The sequence below is a fragment of the Mustela erminea genome, chromosome 13 (assembly GCF_009829155.1).
Source record: "Mustela erminea isolate mMusErm1 chromosome 13, mMusErm1.Pri, whole genome shotgun sequence".
In the NCBI taxonomy this organism is placed as follows: Eukaryota; Metazoa; Chordata; class Mammalia; order Carnivora; family Mustelidae; genus Mustela; species Mustela erminea.
The window spans coordinates 24,030,529-24,053,979 of NC_045626.1; the positions used below are offsets into that span (position 1 = coordinate 24,030,529).

The 23,451-nt window shown below is 48.2% G+C and overlaps 1 protein-coding gene across 4 annotated transcripts in view; it reads left to right on the forward strand.

Annotated features, from left to right (window-relative positions):
- Nucleotides 1–23,451, forward strand: part of MYO5B (myosin VB) — a 339,234-nt gene that overhangs the window by 97,462 nt on the left and 218,321 nt on the right. Inside the window, exon 1 of one of the 4 annotated variants that reach the window (XM_032310011.1) lies at nt 5,384–5,543. The exons of 2 other annotated variants lie outside the window; for them this stretch is intronic. In XM_032310011.1, coding sequence (XP_032165902.1) covers nt 5,484–5,543 — 60 coding nt within the window. In that variant the 5' untranslated portion in view covers nt 5,384–5,483. Of the gene's footprint in view, nt 1–5,383; nt 5,544–10,733; nt 10,818–23,451 lie in introns of those variants that run through there. One more of the 4 variants, XM_032310012.1, reaches the window with a different exon arrangement.

The window sequence follows — 23,451 nt, forward strand, 5'->3', positions numbered from 1 at the left end:
AGGCATGCAGAGAGAGAGGGAGGAGGAAGTAGGCTCCCTGCTGAGCAGAAAGCCTGACGTGGGGCTCAATCCCAGGACCCTGGGATCATGACCTGAGCCGAAGGCAGAGGCTTTAACCCACTGAGGTGCTACTTACCGGAATCTTTATAAAGAAAAAAAAGATTGGTATTTAGACCACACTAAGGAATTTAAACAGGATAAGATTGTGAGATGTTGATGTAACTTCCAGGCAGGGTTGGACTGTGGAGGGTCTTTGGCCATTCCCTGCCTCCGTGGTTTGGGTTGACAGAGTATCCATGCAAACGAGTTAGAAATGGTGGGGGACCAAGGTGTTAGTGGCTTAGGGAATGGCTAGACAGCACCCTTTCTCTGTGAAACTCAGGTCCTTTGGGTAAATTGAGGTCATGGCTTTGTTGAAATGCCAAGTTGGCTCTATGCCAAAAAGCGGGCTGGCAAGTCTGGGAACTGGAAGAGGCTGGAAGGCCAAGGTAAGCCTGCAACCCTGAGCCCAGGCAGAGCAAGGAGGGAGGGGTGGGCTGGGACAGGAAGGAGAAGACAAGACAGAGCCTGTTTTGAGTGCATGATCACTACACCTGCTGATAACCTCCAGGGCACTAGATTGGATGCTGCTGTTCTGGTGGGGGGAAATGAGTTTCGGGGCATATGCCAAAAACTACTTCCTTACTCTCTGGAGAGGGCAGAAGAGTCTCTTAGGAGCTGAAACAGAAAATGGGGAGGGGGAAGAAAAGAATTTGAGAAACTCTGGCTGTCATAGGTTCATGTAATCCTTTTGCCCTGGTGGTTTGGGGAGCTGAGTAGATATTAATGCACGTGCAGAACATCTGGGGACATTTTTATTTGGAGATCCTCCTACATCGGGATGGGAGATTCTGCATTTCAGACCAGCTCCTAGGGGCCACTGCTGTTCCTAGTCTTTGGACTCTACTTGGAAGAGTTGGGTTCAGATCCTTCCTGCTGGCCATGCTGGACTGGGCTGGAGCAGCTTCTTCCCTGGATCAGGGGTGTTTGCTAATTACAGACTCTTCCTCTGCCTTACTGTTCCTGATCTGCTGCCACCCTCCTCCTCCAGCTTCTTGGTGGGTCTGTGTAATGCTGGGTTATTGGGGAAGGTTGTTACCTGGCTTCTCTCTAGCTGGGCTGCAGTCCTGCTCTGAGTTATCTCCTTTCCCCGGGGTTAATACTCAGGTTTTTTTTTTTTTTTTTTTTAAACCTTATTATATGGCAATGAAGATTGCCTTAGGACTTCAGGTGAAGATTACACGGTACAGAGATGATAGATAAGGACCCAAGGGTACCTGAGTACTGCTCACTAAGTACCTGTCTTCCCAAAGAACAGTTGCCACATAGTCAACAAAGTTCCATTACATCTATGAGCCTGAGGGCATTGGCTTCCAAAGCGGAGTTCTGGGTTTGGAGCAATCATTTGATGGGGCCTCAATTGGCCCCAGCTTCCCCCAGGCCACATCCTTATTGAGGTTTCTTCCTGCACTCTGGCTTGTCCATAGACAGGAGAGCAGGAAGGGCCCGGCACTGAGAAGCCTCTAGCTCGGGTTGAGTTTAGGATTTCTAGACCTGGAAGACAAGGCGGAGAGCAGGGAAGAGCACTGTGTGTGAGCTGTGGACTCCAGTGGCCATGCCCTCCCTGGTCGTAGTCTGTATCCTGGAGTCCAACCAGTCAGTGTCCCATGCTTTGGGGGAAGAATAAGGCATGAACTGGAGGGTGATTGGTACCCTTCAGAGCATGCCGGCCATTTTTGACTAGGATAGCTCTGTTGCTCGGGCATCTGGGGTTTTGTTGGTAGTGGGCCTATTGCTATAGGAGTAGATACTTCCTAGATGCTCAGCGAAGCTGGGATTCCCAGGCCTGAAAGGGTGCACTCTCCCCACCTCGCTCGAGCAACAGAGCCAGGGTGAGGCATCACACTGAGCGTCTTTAGTGTGACAACTCAGGAGGAAAAAAAGATCCTGATTTAGCAGAAGCAGATGTCACGGAAAATACTTCGCTTTAACCATGACAAAGTGAAACTGTGAATTAGTCATTTAAGAATTTACTCTAGTGAACATCCAAACAGATGTGCAAGATAGAAAATCAGCTCTCTGCTGTCATTGGACCACCCCTGCATGTGGTGTTTTTACTCTTCTAGCAGCTCGAAGGCGGCTATGAGGAAACACCTGGGCTGTGAATCGTGGCTCTGAGCTTGGAAGATGACAAACAGGTTGTGGGAGGTAAATTTCTGAAGGTGGTTTTAGGACGCTCGTGTGGACTAGGGAGGCTTGCCTCTGTGTCCAGTGTTTTCAGCGAGCATATAAGCTCATGGCAGGCACATATGGCTATTGAGTACCGTTCCTCGTTAGTCCTTTCAGTAGAGGGTAGGATACCCTGTCTAATGTTGGTGTCTCTTAGTATCCATGAAGCCAACTGGATTTGCAGGGAGAAGTAACTGGAGATACCTCGTGTTCCTCAGCTGCCCCTTCTGTGAAGGCTTTTGGGGACAGTTACTGAAAGGATGTACAGCTCCATCCCTTCCGCTTAACAGCCGCTCACAGCTCAACCAAAAATGTCTTGACCTTGCTCACCGTCTCCTGGTCAAGATCATCTCTGGCTGAGAACCTCTCACTTCTAGCGCGGTTGCTGTGTTCCAGGTGTGAGCACTTGGCGGCGAGCGTCCCAAGAGCTGGCTTCGTTTCATTTTGCTAAGAGGCATGGCAGGAAGCTTTGCAGCCAGACCAGACCTTGGGGAGTGGAAGGAAGTGGGGCACCGTGTTTGACTTGTGTTCTCTCAGGGCTCTCCTGTGTGTGCCACTGTTGCTGGACAAAGTGTCCCGAAACAGTGTCTTCACGTGTCCCTGACCTGCTCTGGAACCACTAATGCCGTCCTGTGTTGAGAAGCCTCCATATTTTCTGTCCAAACCCATTTCCCACGATTGCTTGACATGCATTTTTGGCTTGAGGTAGGGTCCCCCCCCCACCCCACCCCGCACCTTTTGAGTTTTTATTCAGAGCAGCAGGTACAAAAATGGACAAAAGTGGGTCTTGAGTTGGAAATGCGTAGCTTCACACCTCATTAAGGAACTCCGGACTGAGACGTGCTGGGATTGTGGATTGTCTCTGCTGGTTTCAGAGAAGATGGGTTAAATGGACATGAAACGGGGACCTTGTACTGAAGCCAGAGAGCAGTCTGCTCTTCGCGCCATGCTGGGGTTGCTCCTACAGAGGCCGCTGCGCTCTCTCCTTCAGGGGAGGGTGAAGATGGGCAATATGGACGAAGAGCTGGGTGCTGGGAGAGGGAGCAGATGGCCTTGGCACTTTGGGGCCTTGCTTGAATGGCAGGAGTTGGTCTGGGAGTCCAAGGTGCAGGGCCTGACCTGCCCTCCTCCACAAGCCACCCCTCCATGGTCTTCTGTTCGTACCTCAGTTACCTGTGGCCCAAGAGCAGGCGGTTGTCACTCCCTGCTTGGATCCTCCGGGAGCACTTACTGTGTCCGTCGACATTAGTTCCTTCCCGTTTCTAAGCCTTTTGTTGCCTGTTCCTTCAGTTCAAGTCCTGCCACCTCCGGCAGCCTTTGCCACACTCCTGTGCTATCACACTTCCGGTCTTTGCCACGCAGTTGAATAGTCCCGTGTTTCTGAAGCTAAGTTGTGGTTTATGGGCTACTTGGAGTGAGGCTCGTGTGTCTCTCGTCTCTGGGTTCATGACGACTAGTTTGGTACTTGGTGGGTGTATCACCACTGATTTTGACTGGGACATCTAACATCAATGTTCTGCTTTGATTGGAATCCAGAGAACATGGCGCCTGGGTTTGCAGCCGGTAACTCTGAAGCAGTAATTCCCAGTGGCCACCTTGGTCCTGAAACCGTTTGAGCAGAGCACCTATGAGCTAGTACACTGCTTGAAGTCCATTTCTCTCCATGAATCTGAGTATTAACTCAAAGGATAGTCCTAAGTAAACGAACAAATTGTCTTGCTTGATGGAGAACGTTAGATACAAGCAAACTACACTGTGGGGGAGTGTGAAATATCTTCACTGCAGCGAGTCATTGACTCTGATCTTGAGAGGTGGTCTCTTCCTTGGACTTGTTGGAAGCTGGTCAGTCTTGTCTTTTCTTGGCTCACACTACTGACCTCTTTGGCACAAACAGTATGGAGTTTCCCCTTTGTTTAAGGTTGCATATCTATTTCTTGGCTCATGATGTTCCTTTGCCATCCCAAGTCCTACTGTCTCCTTTCCTGTTGCTGTCACTGTGCCCTCTCTGTGCCTCTTGAATGTTAGTTTCCCCAGGGTCTGTGGTCTGTTGCCCTGGCTTCTTTGTTGGCACCTGGTCCTCTGACAGCTGTACCTGCTTCATGAGCTGTCATGGGTTTGTCTCTAGGCCTTGTGAAGTCTTGGGACCTGTGTTAGATGTTGATTCTCCTCCTCTGATACCTGGCTTGTCTCATTTGATGATACATTACGGGGAACCAAGACTTTTTGCCTATTCCGTCTACATAGCCATCGTGCTCATTGCCTGAGAAATAAGCCCCACGTTCTGCTACTGTACAGCAATGGAACTGTTAACACACAGACCAGAACTTGCATGTCTAGATACGTTTTATTGTTGCATTAAGTAACTTTAGGAATATTCTCACCACACTGCTATTGCTTAAGTTTTGGAAATTCTCTTTGGATTGTGTTCCAAACATTTTATAAGCTGCACATGGACTGGACAGGTTTCGGCTGTATCACTCAGTCTTTATTGAATGTTTTGGTTGGGCTAGGTAGTGTCCTAGCTTGGGAATCAAAAGAGTGGTTAGGGTTACTTTCCTGGGGCCTTCAGTTGGGTTGAGACAAGAGTATTAATAGCTCTGGGTCCAGCCAGATGCGTTGGCATGCCCCGAGATAGGCAGGATGGGTTTGCAAGGTTCATCTGTGGGGAATGGGTGTGGGAGGAAAGTCAGAGGCTTAAGAAGGATGGGGAGGATTTCAAGAGGATGAGATGGGGGAGGGATAGGAACATTCCCGGAAGAGGGAACCATATCAGCAGCAGGATTTTGAAATTTACTTGGCTTGTCCAGGAAATTGAGTAATTTGATTTGATTCTCTTAACTACATGGGGCAATGACAGTGCCTGGTCACACTGGCCCCGTGGGTGGGTGCCAGGTGAGGCCACAGGGTCTGCTGGCTCCATGGGGCTTCCCAGAGGAGCAGAGAGCCGACGGTGTCTGACTGTCGTTGGTATATTGCGGCATGCTGAGGAACTAGGATAGAGTGCAGTGCTGGGCCCCGGCAGGAGCAGGAAGGCAAGGCAGCGTGGGGAGGGGATTGGAATTTTTGTCTTCGTTTCCGTTTTTTTTTTTTTTTTTTTCTGAAGGCTATTCAGTGTGCCCAGGCCAGTGACCAAGGACTTAAAGGTCAGGCTGAGAGAGAAGAAACCATGGCCAGTGGAGAGTCTGAGTCCAGAAGGCCTTGAACAACAGCCTAGGATGTTTGGTCTCAAAGGGTCTCTGGGAGCACTGATCCTTCCTGAACCTTGGCAACACCAGGTGGGTGTTTGAAGAAGGTAGATCTACTAGCTGCCGGTAGGACTGGTTAGAGAGAGACTGGGCCAGTCCACCAATCTATATTGAAAGGAACAGAGCAAATGTTTGGACCAAGAAGATTCCCATGGCACAGGGGAGAGGTGGTGGGGGAGGCAGGTGGGAAAGGATTTGGTGATGGCTTTGATGCTGGGTGACCGCAGGTCCTTTTTGGTCCCAGAAATGCCTACTTTATGCATATTGACCTGGTGTAGGTGAGTCCTGGAAAGCTGCCTTTCTGTAGGTCAGAAATGGCCAAGTGGGGGCTATTTCTTATGGTTCAACCTAATGCTTCCCTTCATTCTCAGATGTTTGGACAGAACATGACTTGGTCATCTAGTTGTTGAGTGTGGAGGCATAGGAAAGTCCTTTCCAAGGTTCTGAGCTTGGTGACCAGGAGAATGGATGGTATTAGGAGTATTGAGGATTCAGAGGTGGGTGGGACCTACCTTGGGACCTACTCACATCTCCACATGACTCCATTGTCACTAAAGAGACAACCTTTTTACCCCTGAGGGATATACTCAAGAATAATGTCTCTGAAGGTTTTTTTTAGGAGCTGTAGCAGCCATCATTTGGGCTTTTGGAAGACTGCTTTGAATGGCATGACTCACTTCGGGGCGTGTGAGTTCTGGTGGCTCTGTTGATGTAAGGCCCTCTGTACCGAGGAACATTCCTCGGAGGTGGTTAGAGCAAGTAGATCGTCATCCAAGGCCACGGGGTTCATTCTTTTAACTTTGTCTCTTAGATGATCGTAGATCCTTTCGGAAGAAGTCAGCCAGCCTCACAGATGGTTGCCTTAGTAGCAAAGGAGGCTAGATATGGGCGTGTCTGTGGCTCAGTGAGGACACCTGTCCTCACTCATGGAGCCCTGTGTGTATGCCTGCCTGATTCATTCTGTATCCAGTGGAGAAGAAGAAATGCCACTGGAATAAAGCTGTTTTTAGTCCTTTTTTTTTTTTTATAAAGATTTTATTTATTTATTTGACAGAGACAGTGAGAAAGAGCAGAAGCAGCGAGTAGTGGGAGAGGGAGAAACAGGCCCATCACTGAGCAGAGAGCCCGACACAGGGCTCCATTGCAGGACCCTGGGATCACGACCTGAGCTGAAGGCAGACACCCAATGACTGAGCCACCCAGGCACCCCAAGCTGTTTTTAGTCATGATACTAAAAAGGTCTTACTTCAGTCCCCTGACTTTATGGGTTAAATGTAGGCCACGGTGTGCTGAAGAGGGAAATATGCAAGTAATTCCTCTCACTTCTGTTTCATGGGCCGAATTGTTGGCTGTGCCAAGGCATCAGTCCTCAGAGGATAAATGGCTTTGACAGGCAGACTTTGACAGCAGAAGTTAGTTTAGTGAGAGTACATTTTTATTTTTATTCTTGAAATGGGTGTGCTGAAGAGGGACCCGCTGTGGGAGAGGCTGTGCAGGAAATGTTTAAAACCTGTAGGTCAGTCTGTTGCTGGGCAGGTTCATAGGAAGCGAGCCCTGGCTTCAGTTTTTGTTGGTCTAATAGTTAACTGTCAATATTAACAGTTAGTACTGCATCAAGCGGCATCATGTGTTCCGTACAGGTGCATGGGTGAAGAAGTCTAAGGACACCGGAGTATTTGGTCTGTGTTAAATATTTGATAAAATCAACAATGATCTGTTGGTAGTTTTTTCCTTTTTTGCACAAAGTGTTGTCATGAGGAAAGAGTATATGGTGGTGGGGGTTGGTCATCTCTGCAAGTCTCCCCTGGATGGCTTATTCCTTCCCTTCAGGGTGAACCACCATTTTCCGGATGTTTCATTATGGAATCTTTAATATTTTGATTGAATTCCTTCCCAGAGAGTTCAGGAGTATGATAGACAACAGGAAAGATGCAGAAAACCAAATGAGTGTCCTCATTAACCTTCCCCTCCTTTTCAGCACTTCTCCCCTCTAATCCCACCTGCTCAGAGAGAAATTCAAGTTTTGGGATACACTTCCCAGACCAGCCCTTTGCATACACAGACCATGTCTCCATAGGTGTCTTTTTTTAAAACAAGGATCATACTCCATATGTTTTTAACTTATATCTTCCATTTAATATACCTCGATTATCTTTTCAAATCACATGTACTTCTCTACTATTCAGGACTATGAGACTCACAGGGATGACTGCGTGAATGCTCTTAAACCCCAAGCCCCCGCCTCACTGTTGATAGAGACTTAGGTCAGTTCTCCAGTTTTACAACAACAGACCATGCTGCGGGCCACACCCTTGCGGACTCCATCCCGTACAGGTGCTGCTGGCTGTCCGGGTGTCCTCCTCTTACGGTTCCGTCAGCCGGGGGCGTGTTCCTATTTCCTCACCTCTTGGTATCATCAGCTTTTAAATTTTTTTTGGCCAAATGCATAGGTTAAAAAAACAGCATCTTTAATGATCATTTCTTTTCTTTCTTTTCTTTTTTTTTTTAAAGATTTTATTTATTTATTTGGTAGAGACACAGCAAGAGAGGGAGGGGGAGTAAGAGAGGGAGAAGCAGGCTCCCCACTGAGCAGGGAGCTGGATGAGGGGCTCAATCTCAGGACCCTCGGATCATGACCTGAGCCGAAGGCAGCCGCTTAACCCACTGAGCCACCCAGGCACCCCTTTGATGGTCATTTCTTGAATCATGGTGGAGGTGGGGTATCCTTTATTATGTTGACTGGCTCTTTGTAGTTCCTGGTATCATCTCTTTCTAGGTTGCTCATAATTTGTACCTGATTTGAAGGAGCTTTTCAAAAATAATGGATAGTAAACCTTTGTCAGTTGGTGAATGTTTCTTCTGCCATTTGATCTTAAAACTGTTTGTGGAGAGTCTTTAAAAAAAAAATGTTGTCGGGGTGCCTGGGTGGCTCAGTGGGTTGAATGTTGGTTGAATGTTGGTTTTGGGTCAGGTACTGATCTCAGGGGCGTGAGATGGAGCCCCGTGCCAGGCTGTGCGCTCACTGGGGAGTCTGCCTGTGATTGTCTCTCTCCTTTCCCCCTCCCCTGCCACCCTGCTCACATGCACTGTCTAAAATAAATCTTTAAAAAATAATGAATGCTGTCAAATATATCAGTCTTTTTCCTTAATGGATTCTGAATTTTATGTCATGCTTAGGCTTTCAAATTCTTGAAAGTAAAGTATTTTTGGAGCCTAACAGTCCTGACATTTATTCAATGATTCAGTAAGTCAACTAATATTAGAGTGTCTGCTTAATGTGTTCTGTTCCTATTGACTCCAGTATCCTTTCCTACCCCCTTAATTTCAGTTTGAGCTCCAGCATGTCACTGGCATTCATTCACAGTGGTGGCTTTTTACAAAATTGAATATTGCCCTGTTGGAAAGCTCAAACTTAGGGTCCAGCTAAGCATTTGACCAACTCCTTCCAGGAACTCCACAGTTTCTATGGCACCTTATAACCCTTCTAGAGCTCTTTGAGCAGACTGGGTGCTTTTTTGTTAACTCTGGGCCCAAACCATGGGCTTCAAACGCACCTGCTCTACTCAGGTAGGCTTGAACAATGACCAGAAGCAGGAGCTCTGCTCTCTAATCTCCCTTCTCCATTACACTGTGTGAATCCCCGGTGTGTCACTGAAGCTCTTTGTGTCTTTTCTCTCATTTCTCAGACGGAAGGCCCAGTGATGCCTTCTCCTGCCTCACCCGTCACTGTGACTTTGGCTTCATGCTTCTTCAGGGTCTCGGCTCAGGGCTGTGTCCGCCCCTCTGGGCTCCTTGCCTACCACTTCCTCTGCGCATCTTTTCTTCCCATCTTTCGAGCCTCTTATTTGAAATCCCTTCAGGGCAGGCGGTTGGTTATTCACTCGGATTTTTCTGTTTCTGCAGGCCCTAAGATATGTCTGCCTCATTTCCTGGACTCTGTCTCTGCAGCTGAAATTAGAAACCTGCAGAAGCATCACAGATGCTGGAGCCTCATGAAGTCACAGGCTCGAAATAGCCCCAGGCTCCTGGTGGCGGGCTCCGCTGTGCTTCCGCACATGCCCGTGGGGGGCGGCCCTGACTGGGTCTCTTGTTTCTCAGGCGTTTGAGGATGGCTCAAGCACATCCTCCCCTTGGCCAGACCTTTGCTTTTCCTTGTCTAATTTCCTCCCTTTTTCCCTTTTAGTGTGTTTGAAGTTTTGGGAGCTTTTTAGTACAAACCTGTATGTAAATGGAGTTTGAATGGGGAGAGGCTGCGAGCAGACACTGAACACCAGTCCGGGGGCTCCTGAGCCCCGCAGCACAGGGTATGGCAGTGAGCCAGGTGACTCTGGGCCTGTGGCTAATTTGACAAACAAATGGTGGCCTGTGGACCCTGAGGGCCTCCTGTCCCAGTTCCCTGTACCCCTAGGAAAGACGACAGAATAGCAACTAGATTTGGGCTGAAGTTTGGGGCTACCAGTCGCCTTCTGTTGCAGAGGCATCCCTTAATCTGAGTATACCTACTTTGCTGGATGGTCGTGGGAATTAAGGGATGAGATGAGTGTACGTTGAATACTATGAAAGTGCCATCTGTAAATGGTAGTGATAGCTTTTCATATTTGTGGGAATTGAACTTGAGAATAAAAGGGCAGGTATGGGAATAAGTTGAACCCGTATGTTTGTAAATGCCCCAGGGGACTGAGCCGATGGAGTGCTACAGAACCGTGACCTGGTGTAGCGGGAGGGTTGGGGGGGACACGCACCATACATTCGCCAAATGCTCCCTGGTGAATCAGAGCTGCCAAGAGGGGCGCTGCCAGCTAGTTAGCAACTCGTCTTCAAACCGCCAGTTCTGAGTGGTACTAGAGGACTCAGGCCTGTTGCCTTTGGCCAGGGACGAGTGGCTGCAGTGCTTCCATCGGCAGACGTGGGGCTGGTGCCCTTCCATATTTTCAGGCAGGGCCCGCTCTTAGGACCATTCCCTTATGCAGGTGGCACAAGAGTCCCCAGGCACGTATCTGCTGTGGGCTGATTGGACATCCCCTTCTTTGCAGAAGCAGGCTTACTCTGTTTGGGGTATGTAGGTTGTGTGGGCTGTCCTGGGAACCTATTTCTTCTAGGATGGTTTCTATGGCAAAAGTGAATTCTGAGTTCCACATTTAGAACTTAGAACCAGCTTATTTGCATGTTGATAAAGAAAACGTCACTTAACGCTGTAGAAGGATGTGGGACTGTGTTGTAGGGGAAGTGGTGAGACAATGTGGTTCTTTCTGAATGGATCCAAGAGGTAGTAACTCTCTGGTGTTGCATTGTAACACATGCCAGGTCAGTTGTAGGAAGACTTTGGTACATAAAATGCTAGGAGGCTTCTCTGCTTTGATTTAAAAAAATTTTTTTTTGAAATCTTGGTTTAAAATAACAACAAAGATTTTTAAAAAGGGAGCCAGGAGTACAGCAGAAAACCCCCCTATGATGGGGTCATGGTGATTTCCCAGTTCAATGTAAATGCGGCTTGTAGAGCATATGGAGGTTGCTTGTTGAGTTCTAGATGGATGAGGGATGTTAGTCAACATCCTATAGATAGTGTTTCCTGGAATCCCTCTGTTTCTGTCCATTTGGGCTGCTGTAACAGAATCCCGCAAATTGAGTGGCTTGTAAACTCCAAATTCTGGAGGCGGGGGAGTCCAAGAGTCTGCTAAGGCCCAGACCAGACAGTCTTCTCCCTGCTTTCTCATGTAGCAGGAAGGGGATAATTCTGGTCTTTTTAGCCCTGCGTAAGGGCTTTGCTCGGGACCTGATGCCCTTCCAAAGGTCCCACCTCCAAACACCGTCCCACTGGGGATTAAGTTTCAACATAATTTGGGGGGGACAAATAAGTTTTCCCCAGAGGAAGTGTTGGTTGGTTTTTCATATTTCGAACCCCTAAAAAAGAGTTCCTACAATGTGAGCTTCAGATGAACTTGAACAAATGGTACTTAAAAAGAAAGCTGACTTGCCTCTGGAAGACCAGGTAACTGGCCAGGAATAATGGACATAATAGACACTTTTTCCCCAATCGCAATTACTGAGGCAAGAGAAATCAATCTACCAGAGTCTGTCGGTGAGCATTTGGGAGAAACCAAAGAGGTATAGTATACCATCCTTCCCAAGAAGTTTATTCTGGAAATGGGTAGATGAGGTGCATATGCGGAACAGTGACTGGCAAAGACAGTATGAAATGAATTGCTTTGCCACAAGTCCTTTTTGGAAGCTGGGGAGTATAAATTATACATCCACGAATGCATACATTTTAAATGACCATGTGCTCAAATGTGTAATCCAGGTAATTAGGGAAACTGAACAATTTCTGAAGTACAGGCTTGAGCTTGAAACAGGGCAGGACGAGGGGTTGTGCAAGAGGATGTGTCAAAATGTAGCTTTTTAAAAGGAATTTCGTTGCTGTCTCTTCTATTCCTCACGAGCTAACCTTGAGTTAAACAGAGAACAACACCTTTTTTTTTTTTTTTTTTTTGTTAGAAGGATGTTCAAGCTGCCTGAAATCCTTTGCCTCTGGTTTCCCCACTGTTGCCACCTCTGTTGAAGCTGCCTGGGGTGGTGACAAAAGGAATGTGCATCGCATGTGTGTCTGGTAGCTCTTCGCACAGACACCTGCCACGTGAAGCTTCCGGAGGCTCCGTTCTGCTTGCCCCTTTATCTGGCTCAGATGCTGAGGAGCTGTGTAGGGTGTGAAGTCCTCGTTCTCGGCGTGGCACTCAGCGTCCTCCCCGGTCCGCTAGGATTCGGACCGAGGCCTACTGTCCTTTGTACGCCGAACCAACAGCGGCCTTCAGGCCGGCCCATCCGCCCCAGCCTGGCTGCTGCTGTGTGTCCTGCGTGAGCCTCCCCTCCCAGGACGCCTATTTCCTGTCCTTGCAGGCCCTTTAAAGCTTGCCTCCAGTGTTACTTTTTCACCAGAGCTGCTCTTCCCTTTCCAGCTGGTGGAATCGCTGTCTGAGTTGGTGACGCCGTCACCTATGTTCCTGGGGCCCTCGGTACTGTCTCCTTGGTGGGTTTACGTGGAAGTTCTCCCTCCTCCCCACTATAAAGCGGGTGCTTGGTTTTCGTGCACCTAGCATCGCATCTGTTTTCCTCACAAAAGGCCTTCCTTGCTGCAAAAGGCACCTCCTTGGGCTGAGCTGACCACCTGGGCTGGGCGCCCTGTGCGTCATTCCCCGGCCCTTCCGCCTGCCCTGGGACACACCTGCGCCTCTTTGTGGCTGGTCTCACGTGCTCACGTGATGGTTTTCACTGAGGTCTGCAGAGCTGATGGACACATGCGGACGAGCACGATATAATTCTATTACCCTTTGGCTTTACAACCACCTGTTCGATGCAAGGTCATTTTCCCAGAGCAGCTCGGGTATGAACAGGCAGCTGCTTGGCAAACCTCAGAATCCTACCCGGCTGTAGCCTCAGGAAGGCGCCCTTAGGATGCTGGGAGAAGGCTGAAATCCCGGCCGCGTCCCTGGCCACTAGACCTGCCATGGTTGCAGATCTCTTGCAGGACTTGCTGGAGAGGACCATCACTCCCGGCTGGTCTGATCTGGGGATGTTATAGAGTGACCTTCTATTCTGGTTCTCTGTTGCTGTATACCAACTGCTCCATTTAGTGGCATAAAACGATGTTTAAGTTTCGTGTTGCTGTGGACTGACTCGTCACATGCTACGTTGGCCTGCTTTTCTGTGCTTGTGGCTTTGGCCTCCACCTATCCACATGAGACCTCTAGGCTCCTTTCCTAAGCCTTGTTCCTTCCTGAGCTCTACACATAAAGACCCACGGCTGCTGGCGTGGTCAGCACGATTCCTCCAACACTGGCATTTCCACAAGGGAGCTCTTTCTTTTTGGCCCACAGGCGAGTGTTACAGAATTTCTTTTCTTAGGTCTTCAGTACCTGCACAGTGTGTGGCATACATGGTAGGTTCTGAGTAATGTTGGGATACAGTCCAGGCTCAGCAGTCGGAGAGCTGGATAACTCGTGGCGCACACAGATCCAGTGGACTACTGAGACGACTGCCTCAGGTTCCTGTGTAACAAGGGCCATCTCGGTGGGGAGTGGACAGAATACGGACTATATCCTCTATGCGACCATTTGTCTCAAGTACACAGCCAACCTGTAGTGTGCATTTATGGGTATGTGTGCAGTCATGGTGCACTGACACGGATGTGAGGGAGTCAGTCCACTGTCAAGGTCATGGTGATCTTCTGGGTAGAGGGAGGGCACTGGGATGAAGAGAGAACCCTACACCGTAACTTCCTGTTTGTTTTTAAAAACCGAATGGGGACACCTGGGTGGCTCAGTCAGTTAAGCCTCTGACTCTTGATACTGGCTCAGGTCATGATCTCAGGGTCATGATATCGAGCCCCGTATTGGGCGCCTGCTTGGGATTCTCTCTCTCTTGGTCCTCCTCCCCACTCCCTGCTCGCTCATGCGTGCACACCCTCCCTCAAACAAAAAACCACACAAAAAAAAAAATAACAACAAAACAAAACAACCCCTACTAGGGGCACCTGGGTGGCTCAGTTGGTTAATGAGTAGGCATAGGGTGTAAAATGTAAGAACTGTATGTTGGGAATATGGATATCTTCTCTAACTCCTCTACAAATATCTACAATAAAAATCTACAATATTTTATATCTAAAATTTTTTTAAAGATTTTTTTTTTAAATTTATTTGATAGACCGCGAGAGAGGGAACACAAGGACAGGGAGTGGGAGAAGAGAAGCAGGCATCCCCCAGAGCAGGGAGCCCGATGTGGGGCCCAATCCCAGGACCCCAAGACCATGATCTGAGCCGAAGGCAGATGTCCAACAACTGAGCCACCCAGGCACCCCATCTAAATTTTTTTTTTAAAGATTTCATTTATTCATGAGAGAGAGGCAGGCATAGGGAGAAGCAGGCTCCCCAAGGAGCAGGGAGCCCGATGTGGGACTCGATCCCAGGACTCTGGGATCATGACCTGAGCCAAAGGCAAAGGCTTAAACATCTGAGCCACACAGGCACCCTATTTAAAATTTTTTTTTAAAAAACCATGATATGCTAGAGGTTCACAACAGTAAACATAGTGAGGCTCAATGAGTAGTTGGGATTTGATGGGTCACGTTTCTGTGCCAGAGATCAGAACCCCCTGCCCCCTCCCCCCGATGACCTGGCTCTCACCTGACTCGTTTTCCCACTCTCGCATGTCATTGCATTATACTCAAACCTAGAAAGTTTTGTACAATTGACAACTTTCCAGCCACATCGGGGGTGGCTGCCTATGGTATGTGTTCACTGGGCTCTCTTTGGGGCGCACAACAAGATAATGCTTGGGGCCTGGCCTGCTGCACTAGTGTCCTTACCTTTCTGGAGGGAGAATCTCTGTTGGCTTCGCTGTAAGGCTGGGGACTTGCCCAGACGTTGTTGAACAGGCATCCCCGCCAAAGAGACTACTGCGTGACCCCAGAGGGCTGAGGAGACCTGGCCAAGCCCTGGGAAGGCCCGGTCCGCTGGACTGGTGCCTGGACTGTCTTAATCGTCCACGTGGCTGTCCTGGCACCTGCCTCATGGGTGCTTAAATATTTATTCCAGCTAATGGATCCAAGAATGTTTTATTAATGTGGCGTTGTTAATCAGGATGGGGACGAGACTTTCTCCCTGTATGCTGAGAGTTAAAAAGGATTTATTAAGTTTTAAAAAAAAAAGTAATAACGAAGAGCCTGGAAAGAAACCTTCCACCTGGAAGGAGTTTTCCTGGGAGCAGCTGGGGAGGTTCCTTGGTGGGAGACCTTGAAGTTCTGATCAGAGCCCCGTGTGCTGGTGCTAACGCGTGGCTGCTTTCCTCATCTTCCCAGGGCAAGTGGCCACAACCTCTCTCCTTGCTCCGTTAGGAACACTTGACTCTGGGCTCCCCCGCTCTTCACCCGCTCTACCGTGATGGCAAGTGCTTCAGGGTCAGCTCAGACGGCAGCATCCCAAAACCTGGGGCAAGTGAAGGGGACTCTGTGCCCACAGAAGGGGGATGGAGACATTTCCGGAGGCATGGCAATTTGTGGGGTAGGAGAGGCGAATGGGTAAGATAGTTGTGTCCCCTGACCATTTGCCATGCCTGTGTTAACTGTTATGAGGCTCCAAGCTGAGATGGGAAATATGGCTTCTCCGGAGCTTCCAGCGAGGCGGGTGTCTGTTTTATGAGGGGCTGTCCTTGCCCAGGGGCCACAGCTCTGTCACGGACGGCCGACGCGTGTTAAATGATCTTAGCACTGGGTGATTACATCGCCCTGTAACTTAAAGTTTCAACCAGTTTGGTTATCTCAGTGTCACAGGATGCGTAATTTTAAGACAGCGGTGATGGGTGAGTGGCTGGTACCACTTTGGAAAAGGATGTGGATAAAGTGATCTTTGTTCAGCCTGGGAGTGGACATGGGCTGGTCACTAGCTAGTGAGGACTCTAGGTGTTACAGACTGGGGTTTTATGAAGTTCTAAAAAATATGTGTGCATGCTTTTCCTGATACACTTTTGGTTTTTCTAATTAAACTAACACGTTGCATCGCTTGTGTGCTGGGAAGCGGCCGCTGACCACTCATGATGAATGCTGCAGACGGAAGAAGCAGGAGGGGCTGGGAGGATGGTGATGTTTCTTATCACGTCAGGGGGTTGTGTGGGCATGCCGTGGCTCTGAACTGGGTGGTGTGGGGGCGGTGGAAATGACTGGAAAGTGAGTTTCCAGTCCCTGCCTGGAGTGAGTTTGAAAATATGGGTTCTAGTCCTGATCCTGCAGTTGCACAGGACAAGTGAGCCTGTCCCTTAAACTTGCAGAGCCCTGCTTCCTCGGTCCCTTCCTTTTGCTGGAGATGGAATGATATTTACCCCCACTTACTGCTTAGAGGGCTTGTTCAAGCCAGGGGAAGATTTAAGGTCCTCTGAACCGTAAGCCAGTTAATTCTGTTGTCAGTCCATCGCAGCAAGCATCTAGGTCCTCTGGTAGTATGGATCTGGCCACAAGTTCCCAGAAGGTAGAGCAGAGAACTCTGGAAGCCTCCAGCCAGACCGGCTGTGAGTGATGAGTTCCCTAGCCTTGAGGGTATGTAAGCCCAAACCAATCATCCTCTTTCGGCCAGAGATTTTTAAAAAATGGATTTGGAAAGGGAGTTAGCGGTTCCTTCTCAGGGTCCTGTCCCCGTCTCAAATGGTGGGTTTTAGATTCCCGGTGAACACATTTTTCTATCAACCAATCCACTGTGAGGGACAGATAACAGAATGGTCCAGAGATGACGACAAAAATGCTTAACGTGGAGGTTAAAAAAAAAAAAAGGAGTATAACCCAGAAAGGAAAAGCTAATAGAGGACAGCTATTCTGCTCTGTTGGAACTGACATAGAATTCATCCTGGGTGAAGGACTAAGAGGGGACAGAGGCATTCTGTGCGCCCCCCCTTCTCCCTTTACAAAGGAGGAAATAGAGGCTCGAGTGGATGAAATTCGCCACTAGGTGTTAGCTAAGCAATGCCAAGTATTGTTCTAAGGACGCTGCACTCTATGACCTGGTCTCCTCCCATCGACAGCACCAGAGGGACCTGATGATAGACAGAGGCCCAGGGAGGTTATGTAACCAGCCTGAGCCACACAGCAAAGAGGCAGACAGTCTGGCTCTGAAGTCATTTTGCTGTGACACTTCTGTGGCAGTTGTTCAGGGAAATGACAGAGTCCTATTCTGTAATTCGCTTTACATTGCAAATCACCCTTTTAATGGACTGGAGCGGGGTGCCCGAGGATGGAAGAGTTAGAGACTGCTGCTGATCTCTGTGGGTCAAAGGGGGGTGATGCTTGCACAGAGGGTTACCCCCACCTCACCATTAGGGATATGTGGCCTTGGGGAGCAACCTTGTAATTGAGTTCATACATTTTCAGAATGGTTGGCCAGATGGAGGAAAGCCTTCCAGGGTGTGATTGAAAGTGAAGTTCATGTCCCCAAACAAAGAATGAATTCTCCACTTTGTCTTCATATCTTTGATTCTCTGGTGTTCCTGTATCCTCAGCAACCTGCTTGCTAAGCTGCCACCTTCTTCCTCCAATCTGAGTCTTTATGGTATTGGTGGGGGGTAGCTTTGAGTTCCATATCCAAACTGAAATGCGTGTCCATGAGTTAGGGCTGAGCTCGTAGGAGGCAAAGCAGTTGGGGAGGGGATCTGGGTGAAATTTAGGTTCCACTTCTACAGTGACAAGGCCAGACAGTGTCTCTTAGGTAGAAAGGATCGGTGATCTAGAAGTTGTGTATTTCATCTATTGGCTTACAGCCCTAGCGTTAAGCCGAGTCCAGAGCGAGGCTCTTGATCTTGAATTAGTGTGAGTTTTTAAGAATGCATTTTAAGTGTAAGAGACCTCTAATAATATTGATAAGTGTTCACAAAAAATTTTAACCATGTATTTGGGATTATCTTCTAGAAATCTTTAGGGGGTTCTTTCTTGGTCAGCCTGTTTGGTCTGTTGTGCACCTGAGCTAGAATACTTTTCCTCTGTGAGGCTGAGTGACACCTGGGTCTTGGAGACTGACTATAGGGTGTGTTTTGTGGTTTAGAGGGGATGGTGCTATCTAGCATTTTGCCTGCTTCCTGTTACGTTTGCCCTCTCTTCAAACCTCCTCCGGCCCTTGGTTCCTTCAGAGGCCCGGAGCTTCATCACTTTTGAGGTTGGCTTGACCATGTTAAAGACGTTTCCTCTGAGCAGCTGCTCTCAACTGTTCTGTTTCCCTCCAAATGGCCATAAACAGATTTGTTGTAAGGATGTGAATTGCCAGCATACCACGTTCATAGAGGTGTATTTGCATTTTTAGTAGGGAGTATTGCTAAACTAAACGCATCACCTTCTGGTAAGAGTTCAAGCTCTCTAACCAAGACTTTGGGGAACGTGAAGTAGGTGTCGATGGGGCAGGAAGAGCCACTGACTAGCCATAAACACTTCTTCCTTCTGTGGCTGCTTCTCAGTAGAAAACGGAAAATTTCTGGAATCCAGGTTGGTGCCCCTCCTCCCCCCAAACAGAGGTTAAATGGAGGGAGGACGGAGAAGCCTGCATATGTGAACCCCAATAGCAAGTGTGAGTTGCACTGAAAACATTTCCCAGAAATAAGACTTTTTTTCTGTGTAAGTCTTTTGTATCTCAGGGTACCTGATTGACCCCTTCCAAACTCCTAAACCAGCCTCCGAGTAGGATAAGTTTGTTTTGGAGAGTGCTTTCTCTGTCACAGTACAGGGTTTGTACACTTTGACAATGGGGATGTTCTTCTCTCATGGTGTTTTCGCCCCTTTCCCACCACCTTTACAGTCACTTGTGGATGAATCACCTGTGTGTAGAGAATGTGGAAAAACTAGCAGCCGCCTGAGCCATCAGTTAGCTTTTGTTGGCTGTTAGCAAGTTAGTTAAAAATAGATCTTTGTTTTCCCAAGGGTTCAGGATCCTCCTATGTGGGAGAATGGGCTAGACAGTCCCTTGGGCTCTGGGGATGGGGCGTCTTCACCCAGCATTGCCCACCGATCCGCTGATGACCATGGGTCAGGATAACTTATCCCCAGGGCTGCTGACCCCAGTCAAGGGAGGGGAACCACTGGAAAGGCTGACGTCAATGCAGGCCTTGTCAGTGTGTTGAAAGGTGGAGGATGAAGGGAGTACTGGCAGAGCCGCTTGAGAACACAGGAGATGCTTCCTTGGAAGGCATGACTGAACCTCAGCCGACTCCTCGCTTTCTTCCAAGTGCTGCTTGCCTCCTAGAGTCCTGAAAAAGATTTTCCTAGCCCCTAGCTAGGAAATGAAATGCAGGCCCTTGGACAGAATGGGAAGGGCAGACAGTGGACTCAAATTGCCCATCAGAGACCCTCTCTGGGCTGCAGACACACTCCGACATGCTGGGCAGGAGAGCTGTGCCTCTGCACCTGCTCAGGCCACTTAGCCTGAGAATGTGGCTCACTCTAGTACCTGGGTGGGGCTCTAGGTAACAAATATTCCACCGTTTGTTACTCTTTAGCACGACCCCAAGCAGGCTTTGGGTGAAGTATTTTTTTCAGCTTCTCTTTCTGCCCATGGTCTTAATCTAGCACCTGCTCCTTCAGGAGGCTCCCTCTGAATGTGGCTGGCCTATGAAGGCACGCTGGGGGTTGGGGGCCTCTTATCAACCATGACTCTCGGGGGCAGCTGTGGGACAAGTTACCCTGGGTCTCTGCCTGCCCCGCCATACTTGATAAAAATGTCTGCTTGGGAGCAAGCTGTGGCTCAAGAGCCCTTGAGACTGGCTCAAGAGACAGGTGGGAAAATGGGTGTAGCAGTGAAGAGGGGCTCCGTGTTCCATTTGCTTGGGTGAAGGTAAGGGCCTGGAGGGGCTCCCCGGGAGGAGATCGTGTGTTCGCCGCCTCTTCCTTCACATTTTCTCCTTATACCTAGATGCAGGGCCTTTGAGAAAGGGTCGTGTCTTCACCCTTTCAGGCTGCTGTAACCATATCCTAGACTCGGCTTATCAATGTGATAAACATTGATTTATCACAGTTCTGGAGACTGGTAAGTCCAGAATGAAGGAGCCAGGATTTGGTGGCTGGTGAGGGCCTTTTTCCTAATTGGCAGTCTTCTTGCTGTAATGTCCTGTGGAGGAAGGGCCAAGGAAGCTCCGTGAGGGTCAGGACACGCATCTCATGTGTGGAGTCTCATGACCTGATCACCTTCCAAAGGCCCCACCTCCAAATACCATCATATTGGGTATTAGGACTTAACATGAATTTTGGGGGGCACAAACGTTCAGTCTCTAGTAGGCAGTTAACTGCGGGTCGTTAACCTAATCATTGGTATCAAATCATTATAGTGTTGAGCTACTTCAAGAGCTGGTTGGGACACGGCCCTGTACTCTCTTTCTCTCTAGGATTGTCTGCCCCAACACAGATGACACAGAATGAAAAGCAGGCATGCCCTTGGAGACTCCCCAGCTGGGCCTTTTCCCAAGGTTGAAATAGCAGGTGCTTTGCCCCACACAGTCTCATTATGCCCGAACAGAAGCTCATGCCTATCCCACGCCTCCTCTTGGGGCCAGACTTCTCTAGGGACCTGGGTGAGTGACAAATGTCCTTAGAGAAGAGGTGGCAGGCATTTGAGTGGTATCCGTTAGTGGGCTTTGGAGGGAAGATTGGCAGGTGTCTAAAAGAGAATGAGATTGCTCCATCCTGGGGCTGGAGAAGAAGCTCTGCCCAGAGGGGAGGGATGAAGAGGGTTTTCATCAGGCAGAGCTAACTTTCAAGTGGAGGTAGGAAGACTGTGATTGGTCTGGGGTGGGGGTGGCCCACAGGTATATTCTGCTACCACCTGCTCTGCCCTGGGGGTATGTGACAGAATCCTGGGGAGGAAGAACGGCTGTAGGCTAAGTGTGGCATGTTTTCCTGGAACACGAATCTTAGATATTTGGGAGGGGGGACTGAAATATTCGAGAAACAAATATTGAAGAGGTTTTAAAACAGATGCAAAATCTACTAGCTGCTTTTATGAAGCTTTTAATGAAAACACCTATTAAGGAAAACACACGTAAGAGTACAGCTTAATGACAGTGACCTACTGAACCCACCTATGATCAGTGCTGATGGAGACCGAGACTTAGCAGTACACCCAGAATTCCTTGCTGCCTCTGCAGTCACTCTACTCTTCCCTAGAGCGAGTGTGTCTTCACTTCTGACACCACTGCTTGCCTTAGCCTGTTCTTGACATTTATATAAATGGAATAGTTGAGTATATATTTGTATATCTGCTACCTTTTACTCAACCTTATATTTGGGATTTATCTTTGCTGCATTTAGTTGTAGTTTGTTAATTACTGTAGCCATATGGCATACTATAAGGTAAATATATTAGAATTTATTTGCCCCTTCAAATGAAGGATATTTGGGTTACTTCCAATTAGTGACAGTTAAATGCCATGGGGAATAATCTTGTACCTGTCTTGGTAATCGTATGTATGCATGTTAGGGTACCTGTCTAGGAGTGGAATTGCTGTGTGCTAGGGGCTGTCCTGTTCAGCCATAGATTCTACCAAATACATTTCCAAAGTGGTGGTGCCTGTTTACACTTCCAGGAACAGTGTATGAGAACTCTGATTGCTTCACATCCTTGGCAGTGCTTGTTGCTTTTGTTTTAGCTGTTCTGCTCTGTGTATATCCTGGTGGAGGAGAGTGCTTTTAATTTGTGTTTTTAATTTGCATTTCCCTGATGACTAAAGTTGGGCCTTCTTTCAAGTTCTTATGTGATATAGAGGTGGATAGGTCCATCAGAATACTAATGGGCCAGTAGTGTGCACCTATACTGTAATCCCATTCTGGGACACGAAATAGAAATGTTCACCTTTTTACATCTACCAAAGCATGCTTTCACACTTTTGTCAGTACGGTGTAATGAGACGGAATGGCACGGGCAGATGTGCCTAGTGTGATGCAAAGGGCAAAGGGACCCGGAGGGAAACTTGCTTCCCAAGATGCTCAGGGACCTGAAAGTCACTTTTCAGAAGCTACCAAGCATTCATCAATGCTATCCACCCATAGGACCTCCTCCTGCAGGATTTGAAGTTTGATAGGAACCAGATACTTGAGCTTGGAAACTCTGGCATAGCCTCCCTTGACCATGAAGAGATGGATTGACTTAGGGTAAAGGGACTGCTCCCACTTTGTCTAAAACTCCATTATTGGCCAAGCTCCCATGTTTTTACCTTGGTTCTCTTTTTCTCTCCCTGTAAGTCCAGGCCATGGCACCTTCTGTGCTACTGTGAGCACGTCTTTTCCTGTCCAGTCCCGTATGTGGTTGTCATGGGAATTTCCAGTTCTGTGTGTGTTGACTGGAGAACAGTAGCTGTGTTACTGTAACATGTAGGGACCAGCAAAGTAGTCCTAAGAGGAAACATAGAGGTAGGAATGTGAAAACTTAGGGTGGGGGTTGGGGGTCACAGAGCAAATAGGTGGTAGAGAGGGTACTTGACTTTTGTTGAATTTCTCTTCCCTCCCCTGTATTTGTTCCCAAAATGTATTTCATGAAACAGGGATCTTTCTCCAGAGGTTGTGTTTTTTTTTTTTTTTTTTTTAACATTCAGTTGGGCATCATTAGTTTTTGATGTAGTGTTCAACAATTCATTAGTTGTGTATAACACCCAGTGCTCATCATGTCACATGCTTTCCTTAATACCCATTACCTGGTTATCCCACCCCCCACAGCCCTCCCTTCTGTAACCCTCAGTTTGGTTCCCGGAGACCGGAGTCTCTCACGGTTTGTCTCCCTCTCTGATTTCTTCCCATTGAGTTTTCCCTCTTTTCCCCTGGTCCTCCACGCTATTCCCAATGTTCCACATATCAGTGGAACCATATGATAATTGCCTTTCTCTGTTTGACTTATTTCACTTAGCATAATACTCTCCACTTCTATCCATGTCAGTGTAAATGGTAATTATTAATGCTTTCTGATGGCTGAGTAATCTTCCATTGTATATGTGAACCACATCATCTTTATCCATTCCTCTGTTAAAGGGCATCTTGGCTTCTTCCACAGTAGTTTGGCTAACGTGGACTTTGCTGCTATGAACAATGGGGTGCATGTGCCCCTTTTTTTCACTGTGTCTGCATCTTTGGGGTAAATATCTAGTACTTCAATTGCTAGGTCGTAGGGTAACTCTATTTTTAACATCTTTAGGAAGCTCCATACTGTTTTCCAGATTGGCTATAACAGCCTGCATTCACCCCAACAATGTAAGAAGGTTCCCCTTTCTCCATATCCTCGCCAACAATTTGCTTCTTGTCTTGTTTATTTTTGCTATTCTAGCTGGTGTAAAGCACTATCTCATTGTGGTTTTGTTTTTCTCTGATGGCTAGTGATGTTGGACATTTTTTCATGGGTCTGTTAGCCCATTGTATGTCTTTGGAGAAGTGTCTGTTCTTGTC